General features: G+C 35.8%; 1 protein-coding gene across 1 annotated transcript; it reads left to right on the top strand.

Moving 5' to 3' along the window:
* Positions 1–1,792: 1,792 nt before the first annotated feature.
* LOC124857297 (endochitinase 2-like) lies at positions 1,793–8,070 on the top strand. The gene is made up of 13 exons (XM_047348508.1): positions 1,793–1,887; positions 2,035–2,061; positions 2,182–2,478; positions 2,584–2,865; positions 2,946–3,239; positions 3,760–3,819; positions 3,905–3,994; positions 4,290–4,301; positions 5,337–5,384; positions 5,697–5,783; positions 6,352–6,392; positions 6,505–6,539; positions 6,798–8,070. Coding segments are annotated over exons 1-13 (1,347 nt in total). The 5' UTR covers positions 1,793–1,814; the 3' UTR covers positions 6,799–8,070.
* Positions 8,071–9,848: the final 1,778 nt, after the last annotated feature.

Raw genomic sequence — 9,848 nt, 5'->3', positions numbered from 1 at the left:
CATTCTTCTGTGATATATAAGTACTCTAATCTAGTACAAGGTAATTGCAATCAGAAAATGTGAACATAGTCTTAATCTAAATCTCTGTAGGAAAATATAATATCAGGGATACTCTTTACACCATAAATGAAACTATAGCTCTCATAATCATGTTTGTTTTCTAAAACTGATTATTTTTTGTTCCACGGAGGGTGTACCTATTTCTCTTTCAGTGTCTGTCTCTTTCTACTTGACACTGACAAGGCAGAAGAACCTAAGACCAACCCAATATGACTGACAATAACTAAATATTTCCTTCGCATGTTAAAAATGGTATATTTCCATAATAAATTGGATTTTGAAAATAAAACAGGCCACTAAGCACAACATTGTCTGTAAGGATCCTGTCAGCCTACTCAGAGGCTCCAATCACAGTCACTCTTTGAAGCAACACTGGCAGACTGGAATGGTAAAGGAGCAGCAGATGTGGAGCTTTGTATTTACAGCTCCATGAAGATTTTATGGGGTCCACCTTTCACCTTTAGCTGAAACTGACCTGAAATAATCTGCATTGTGAGCCATTTGTGAGTAAAAGCGAATTAGCAAACAGAGTTGTAAACTAGCAGTTCACTGTGTGAGAAAGATGTGTTCATTGATTGATGTGAACCTTGACTCATACTACATGTCAGTCAATACATTTCTTAAATGACTTGTCAAACGTGAGAGGTGGTTTAGAGGAAATGATGCATTCAGTGACAGAATTTGGCTATGGAGTTCCTAATACTTTATCTTTTGTGTTGTTCTCTGTCGTGTTTTTGTTTTATTGTTTGTTTTTACAAGATGCTCAAAACCAGGGAGGGCCTGGTCCCTACCTACCTACATTTGGTAACAGGAATAGCTGCTTTCTGTTACCAGACATCAGAATACCAACTTGTTTTATTACAGAAATTGTGAAAGATAATTCCCCAGAACCATGACATTACCACCCATTAAGAACAAAGAAGGATATATAACCAATCAAAAATCTGAACAATTTTTCTAGGATTTTGTGATTAATATGAGTTTTTAAAGGTGGACAAAAGACATTGTTTTACTGTGAGAAAATAATTTGTGTTTCACAATGAGATTATGTGTTGGATAAAAATTCCAACATGCAGTATTAAAATAGTTTTATTTGAAATTTCCAATAATCAAAAAATAGTTTAAATAATTTTTTTTGTCTAGAGAATTAGTATTGCCAAAGATACACACACACATTATAGTTTATTTTGTTAGTGTCACTAAGTATATTTTTCCCAAATACGTATGCAAACCTTTAAAAGAAATTTCTTTGAAACTCTTTGAAAATAAGATGTATTTTAACTTGACCGCATATTAAAAATATATTTATTTATTTAACTTATTTGATTGTTTGCTTCCCCATTCAGATCTGAAGTTGAAATCTCAGGTAAATAAATATAAGTTAATTGGACCTTAATCAAAACATTTTGTGCCAAAAACTGGAAAAATTTTTGTTTTTTTGGCTTTTTCAAAAATATTTTTCATGCAGATTCATGCAGATATTTTGTCTCTGAAGACAATGTCCTCAAAGTACCTTACATCAAACATGTTCATTTAAAACAGACAGACAGGATGTCATTAAACGTTCCATGTTGTTTTCTACAAGTGCTAAATTGGGAAGATGTGTATTTCTTCAGCCTAAACTACCAATGCATCGACTTATGATCTTATGATGTGTTGTGGGCAGTAGGAGTGTTCACTTCAGATCAAGTGGGGTTTTGATTCTCAGAACAACTTCTGAAACGTAATGTGGGTGAAAGTCAAAATAGGAAGACATGCTAGTGTGGTCTGTTCAGGACATCCACTGCTTCATCATGGCTGTACAGCTGTTATTCTTCATTCTTTTCAGTAGGTTTGAGTTTCTTAATTCCTGTTGTGATGTATTTTTTATTGTATGTTTTAGTTGTAGTTAACACCTTGTCATCAGAAAAGTTAAATTGGCTATTGTTTAAGTCTTGTTGCTTCTTTGTCTCTTTGTCAACATTTTTCCAACAGAATCTCTCTATGAGACCAAAGCTGAAGGTCAGTTTTGAGCTAGATTTTTCTGTTGTTACTAGATTAATGTTTCATTGACCGATTCTGAAAATCTTTTTTTATTCGTTGCTAATAAAAGCTGATACCTAAATACCTGTAAACTTTCAGCTCTTCCTCAGCCTAACTTAATGGTGGATCGACTTATGATCACAGAGACTGACTCAGTCACATTAAACTGTTCGACTTCACCAGACGTTTCTGTGTCTCGGTGTGATTTCTACATTGCAAATAAAAAGATGTCTGCAGACTCCTCCTGTGTGGAAACAGTGACAGGAACCAAGCTGTTGAGCATGGCAAAAATAAGGTCACCAGCCGAGGTCAAAGTTAAATGTTTCTACAGTGTAAAGGATGGAGCTGTTGATATTACATCATCAGACAGTATATCAACAACCATCACCATAAACAGTGAGTGATCTGGTTAACAGATTGTTGCAACATTGCTTATGGACATACTGGATATCCCTCGTATATCCTTGATTAACCTGCTCTTTACTGTGCTCATATTTTCAGATCTGTCTCCACCTACACTGACAGCGAACCCACTGGTGATCACAGAGTCGGACTCAGTCACTTTAAACTGTCAGCCTCCATCATCTGTTCCTGTGACTGAGTGTTTTTTCCACATTGGGGGAGGAGAAACACCCCAAAGATTTCCTTGTCTGAAGACAATGAGAGGAACTGAAATCCTGTCTTTAACAAAGCAAAGTTCACCTGCTAACTTTGATGTAACATGTTTTTACCTGAAAGTATATGAATCTCCACAGAGTAACCTGCTCAACATTATGATAGAACGTGAGTAAATACTCCTGGTGTGGACTAATACTGATTACTGTGATATTCAACTGTCTGAATTATCTTCTTTACATTTTCAGTTCCTCCAGCTGAACTGAGAGTGAATCCACAGCAGATCACAGAGTCAGACTCGGTCACATTGAACTGTGGGACTCCATCATTTGATTCTGTGGCTACCTGTTCTTTATACTTCATAAAATCAAAGATAGCCAGAAGCATCTCCTGCGTGCAGAACATGACAGGACGTGAGCTCCTGATGATGACACATCAAACCTCGCCTGCTGAGGTTGAACTAACATGTTATTACACTGTGAAGAATACAGGAGGACAGCATCTGTCTCCAGACAGTCACATATCCTCAGTCACTGTTCACAGTAGGTTTCTAATTCTCCCATCCTCCTCACTACCTTGATCTCTAAATGTAAAACATAGTTCAGTCTGTCAACCATCTTCTCTGCAGACTTCACACACCCTGCACATAAACTGAGTTTTACCTTCAGGCCGCCGCTTGTTTACTAAAACGAGCCACCACAGAGACAGTTTCTTCCTCCAGGCTGTTTCTCTGTTGAACATTTAATAGAGTAAAAATTGCAATTCCACCTTGTATATGTGTATATTGTATATATGTGTTTAAGGACATAAAGATATATGCAGAATATATCTTACAACGCAAAAACAACCCCCCCCAAAAAAAAGCAAAGTGTACCGGAGTGAAATTCCTTGTTTGTTGTATATACGAACCTGGTAATAAAGCTGATTCTGATATTTTGTTAATATTATTTCAGCTTCATATAGTTTTTTTTCTGACCTCTGACATATAAATAAATTTTGTATCACATATTTTTATTTGTCACCTACTTCTGAGAGGTCTACATGCGTCTTCTGTCATTGCAGATGTTGAGAAAATAGACTCAACCACATCTCAGAGAGTATCAACATTCAGTGTGACTGCTGGTAGTATCTGCTTTCTAACTCCAGTCCTGAACATTTCTACACATATATGTTTGTATTTACTATGTAACATGTTTTTATCCAACAGGTCAAACATTTAGCACCACAGCAATGAAAACAGACAGCTTATCTTCCATTTCCCCAGGATCAGTTAAACCCACAGTAGGTGGTACAACAGGTCAGTCTAAACATTTGAAATATCTTCAACATCACTCTTTGAAATTGAAATGCATGTGTTATTTCCAAAATATTTTTATTATCTTCAGATCTAAGTAGAAATACAACAGTTAACACCTTGTGTTCAATTGGTCAAGTAGCACGAGGTCATTTCATAACCCTATTTCATATACTCGAATTAGGCTGTTTTTATGGTACTGAAAAGTTTTATGATTCATATGTCATTACGTTTTCTTTTTTAACTTTTACACATTCTACGGACAAAATGACCCCTGGGTTTCTTGTGACATCACCAGTCCCCCAAACAAGTAAGAGAAATACTTATTAAAAAGACTCAAGGAACAATTGAGATTGTTAAATCAAGCACAAGTTAAACAGGAAGCACTGGTTTAAACACCACACGTTCTTGGTGTCCTACTGGGTCCGGATTCAGCGACCCTATCGGTCCTTAGAGCTGCTCTCGCTCTAGTCTGCACCACAGCAGATCATCAAACGGTTAGGACCAGCCACCTTTCGTTTGGCTGAGGGCTCCTGTTGGCATGGCTGCCAAGTCCCTGCCTGTAGGGGCAGTTCTAACCCTGTGTGTGTATTGATTTGAGATTAGATATAGCTGATAAAAAGACAGTGAGCACACAGTAGTTGTCCGTACATTATTGGATAAAAGACACAAGTACTTAAGTACTTAAGAAGTACTTTAAAAGGTTTCAGGACACTCAAAGAAAAAACCCCCCAAAAAACTGTAAATCGGCCACTCCGCACGGAGCCTGCTTGAAGTTTGTTCCTAATACAACTATTATAATTAGAACAAATATCATTATTATAGTTTAAATAAATCATGAGTTGAAGAAACCAACGTGCCATTGCATCTATCTATCTATCTATCAAAAGGTCCAGAACAACAACATGCATACTTGGATTGATCTCACATTATATTCTATTGTAAAGTCAGTTGTGTATATATGTACATTAAAAAAGATAATCTTTATTTCCAGTATTAAATATCCCAAAAAAAATCCTCACTAAGAGCAAAGTGTACCGGAGTCAAATTCCTTGTTTGTCTCTACAAACTTGGCAATAAAGCTGATTCTGATTAAACTTTTTCATAATATCCTAATTTTAATATCTGTATTTTGACTTTTCATTATCTGCAAGCCATAAAAATAAAAATTACAAGAAATAAAGGCTTGAAATATTTAACTCCATGTGTAATGATTCTATGTAAGATATGAGTTTTACTTTGAATAACAAAAGACATTGAATTCTTTCAGGATATTCAGGTTTTTAGATGTACCTGTTTATTCCACACACACTGAAGGGTCTAAATGTTTCCCCTTTCATTGCAGATGCTGAGAACTTCTCCCAGACCATCCCAGCTTTCCCTGCAACAACTGGTGGGACTTGCAACAACACTTAAAAAAGTTATTACATCACGGTGTAAAAACATTTCTTTGTTACAGTTTAGCAAAATTGTGCTAATGTTGTGTGCTGTTTCTTGATAAGTTGATGTATCTTTTAACACAGTTTTAACACAAAGTAATTATTTGAGCTTTGCAATGAATACTAAAAACATAAATGGTCCACATCCTAAAATAAACAATTTATATTAAAGACATAACAGCAAGTGTATCCTGCAACAATCAAACATTAAGACATAAATAATTTTACTACTTTAAGTTTTGAACATGCCTCTTCTCTTCATGCAGTGATGATGATCTGGAGGTTCATAGCAGTTGGAATTACCTCTTTATTCCTGCTCAGATTGACTCTCTATTTTTGTAAACACAGGACGGGTAAGAATGAAAATCTAACACTACATTTAAGCCAATTTCAACAGAAATGTCTGAGTAAACTGTTATTCTGTTATTTAAACAAGACCTAAAATAATACAGTAACTACAATCAGCAATTCTCTGGTGCAGTTCTTTACTGAATTTCCCCAAGAAAGTTTTAGAAATATTTTAATATTTTTATTATTTGTATTTTTTTTTCCTAGAGAAATGTTTTCCACATAAGTAAGACATGTTATTTTCTAAATATTTATGGGCAAATTTCCAGGATTTGTAAGCTGCATCATTTTTTCTTACTTTTATTAGGTTAGTTTCACAGTTTTCATCCTCGGTTTTAAAATGAACAACATTTTTGATCGTCTTACTCTTCTATGCTTTTAAAAAGCTTTTTTTAATCACACAATTTATAAAATTGTTTCTTTTGCCACTTCAGGTCAAATGGTAAAATCTCAAGTAAATAAAACTAAAAGTTTGTTGCTCATTACCAATACGTTACTCTTTTATCACACAGCAGTAAAACTAATTGATTTTATGTCTGATTATAACAAAATGTCCTTTTGGTAATTTTCCAGTTGAACAGGTGTGGATGTCTAGTTTGAACAACAGAGAGATGGTTAGTTAAAATACCTGCTTCTGCTAAAATGATGAACCATGCAGTTATTCTGTCTTAGATGGGACTGTCCTCCTGCTTCTTTCCTTCAAACATCTTTTTAAATCATTTACAGGCAGGTTGTGACGAACCTACACTGCTGCAACACTGGTAAGTTGGGTTTGTATTTTAAATGAAGAATAATATTTATTGATGGATAGTTTGTCCACTTGGGGGAGCAGTTCTGCTAAAAAAATGGAAAAAAAAAAAAAATAGTTTCATCTGAAACTGACATATTAGTAACGATACAAAGATAGAGATTTTCGTAAGTAGAAAAGTAATAAACTTAAAGTTGGACAATATCAGTTTAGTTTGTCACCAACTGCACAGAAACAAAGAGTTGTGAGGAATGTCTCTTTCTTTTCACAGAGTGACAACTGAACGCCACAGCCTCAGCCAACAAAACTACAGGAAGATTGAGAGTAAATTAAATGATTTGAATGAGAGGTTTTCAAAGTGTGGGAGAGTGATCCTTCCTCAGAGAATAAATAGACAGCTGTGCCCTTGAAATAACATTATTGCTATAATTTCTGTTAAACATTTTTCTTGTTGCTTTGCTTAATATTCTAAGTATACTTAGTTTAGCAATCTGTGCGCACGGATTACTAAACTGTGCGCTCCGTTTTGCAATCCGTGTGCAGATTACTCAGTGACATCTGTGGAGAGTTTGGACGCCTTAGTGTAAGAAAAATAAAATATTACAAGCTGTGAAGTGTGCTGATTAAAAAGGGGCAGTGCTTTAAGTTTATATATGATCCACTGAGCTAACTTCGCAGGCGTGGGCCATATGTCCAAAGTCGACGTGTGTTTCTTAGTAATCTGTGCGCACAGATCGCAAAATTGAGAGCACAGTTTAGTAAAGCGTGAGCACGGATTCCCACCGGCTTTGTTTTTTCCCACCCACTGACACTTGCCAGGCTCCGTAAGAAGTAATTTGATGAGAGAATAAAAAAAAAATTAATTGCGTATAAACCAACATAGAGAAGGAGAATGTGTGGATTTCAGATTTTCTAAAAATGTATTACATCTTTATTATACCCATTTATTGTGAGCATTACATTTCTGAACCATTTCTACTTGAACCAAAAATGCTGTCAAGCGACTTCAGATGGTTATTAATGGTCTCCTGGTGGTTGAAAGATGATCATATTCCTCTTAAATCAATTTTAGAATCTGTCACCAGTTTAAGGCAAAAGTGTTTTATAACAAAATGTAAATGTATCAAGATTTGGCTTTTTTGTTATTTAATTATCAAGAAAGAATTGTTCCTTGAAAGTTGTCATTGTTGTGAAGTTGTGAATAACAAAGTTTTATATTGGAGCAAATTTGCTATTTTTAATAAAAAAAAATTTTTTTGCAGATGTTTTGTTATGTATTGAAAGCAGCAGCAAGCTAGTCAGCCTTAATCCATTCAATCTAGCAGAAAGTCACTAAAACATAAAGGTGATGAAGCATTTTGTCATAATTCTATTTAGTGGTGGACCAAAGGGCAGACAAGCACAGAGAAAAGCAGAGAGGAGGTCGAAAACTCCTTTAATTTAAAGTGAGTCCACTTACATGCAGGCGAGGTTCTGGATGACAGGATCATCCTGATTACAAGGCATCTTCAAAACAAAACTGAACAGGATCCGCAGCAAGAACAAAATCCAAACAGACATAACGACACCGCGTGGAACAAAGGACGAAGGCAAACTTAAATACAGACAAAGGTGGATAAGAAACAATAGGGCAGGTAATCAGAAGAACATGGAACAGGTGACACAAGGAGGCTGGGAGGCAGAGGGAGCAGGTGAAACAGATAAACCAATAAGGAGAAACACAGACCCAAGCAGAACAGGAGAAAAGATGACTAGAATAAAAGTAAACGGTAACTAAAGCTAACCTGTTAAAGGATTTAAATAGTCCGCCCTGGTCCAAATCCAAATCCATTTCATTTATATAGCACATTAAAGAAACAATTTGTTAAACCAAAGTGCTGTATGGTACTAAAACAGGGCAAACCAAGACACAAATAATGGGAATAATAAAATATAACAAAAACAATTAAAGATGAATGAAAATGCACTACCTTGACCGTAGTAAAATAAAGAGAATCAACAGCAATTAAATCATATTGTGTCAAAAGCCAATGAAAATAGTTGTGTTAAGAGACTCTTAATACTCACTTCTCCATGTAATCAGAACTTTAGAAATCACTGCTTAAGGTTCCTTTTTTATTCACTTATAAAGAGTAACAAACCCTTTTCACTGAATGTGTTTTGTTTTTTAGGTATACTAGTTCATATTTTGTTGTTGTTTAGGATTTCTTATGTTGTCGTGCCTCCTCCCCATAAAGCAGTTTCAAATGTTTTCCACATCAATAAATTTTGTATTTACATTAATTCTGGTGCATAATCTTTGTTGGAGTCCGCACAGATTCTTATCGACAGTTTGGTCTATAGAGGACCCAAAACTGAGACTTTGATTACCTCACATAAGCTGATACATAAACTCAGTTCAGCAACTGCAGAACTTCTGAGAACAACCAGTGTATTTGAGAAAGATTTGGGAAAGAGGCTTTATTTATTTGCACTCTGGAGCTGGAAATCTAGCCACCATGGTGTATTTGAGGCTGGTGTGTAGAAAGCAGACATTAGAATAACTTAAAGGCTGGAAAAAGGTGTGAACAGTAATGTAGGGTGAATAAAATATATACAGGTCCTTCTCAAAATATTAGCATATTGTGATAAAGTTAATTATTTTCCATAATGTCATGATGAAAATTTAACATTCATATATTTTAGATTCATTGCACACTAACTGAAATATTTCAGGTCTTTTATTGTCTTAATACGGATGATTGTGGCATACAGCTCATGAAAACCCAAAATTCCTATCTCACAAAATTAGCATATTTCATCCAACCAATCAAAGAAAAGAGTTTTTAATACAAAAAACGTCAACCTTCAAATAATCATGTACAGTTATGCACTCAATACTTGGTCGGGAATCCTTTTGCAGAAATCACTGCTTCAATGCGGCGTGGCATGGAGGCAATCAGCCTGTGGCACTGCTGAGGTCTTATGGAGGCCCAGGATGCTTCGATAGCGTCCTTTAGCTCATCCAGAGTGTTGGGTCTTGAGTCTCTCAACGTTCTCTTCACAATATCCCACAGATTCTCTATGGGGTTCAGGTCAGGAGAGTTGGCAGGCCAATTGAGCACAGTGATACCATGGTCAGTAAACCATTTACCAGTGGTTTTGGCACTGTGAGCAGGTGCCAGGTCGTGCTGAAAAATGAAATCTTCATCTCCATAAAGCTTTTCAGCAGATGGAAGCATGAAGTGCTCCAAAATCTCCTGATAGCTAGCTGCATTGACCCTGCCCTTGATAAAACACAGTGGACCAACACCAGCAGCTGACACGGTACCCCAGACCATCA

This window comes from Girardinichthys multiradiatus, chromosome 20, assembly GCF_021462225.1.
Source record: "Girardinichthys multiradiatus isolate DD_20200921_A chromosome 20, DD_fGirMul_XY1, whole genome shotgun sequence".
In the NCBI taxonomy this organism is placed as follows: Eukaryota; Metazoa; Chordata; class Actinopteri; order Cyprinodontiformes; family Goodeidae; genus Girardinichthys; species Girardinichthys multiradiatus.
This window is presented reverse-complemented; position numbering and strand designations above follow the sequence as displayed.

What these genes read in the sequence shown, in the direction of transcription:
- LOC124857297 (XM_047348508.1), top strand. Translation starts at nt 1,815, where the DNA reads ATGCTAGTGTGGTCTGTTCAGGACATCCACTGCTTCATCATGGCTGTA. An exon ending in GCTCAACATTATGATAGAAC is followed by an intron (nt 2,866 to 2,945) that starts GTGAGTAAATAC and finishes TTACATTTTCAG; the next exon opens with TTCCTCCAGCTGAACTGAGA. An exon ending in AGCTTTCCCTGCAACAACTG is followed by an intron (nt 5,385 to 5,696) that starts GTGGGACTTGCA and finishes CTCTTCATGCAG; the next exon opens with TGATGATGATCTGGAGGTTC.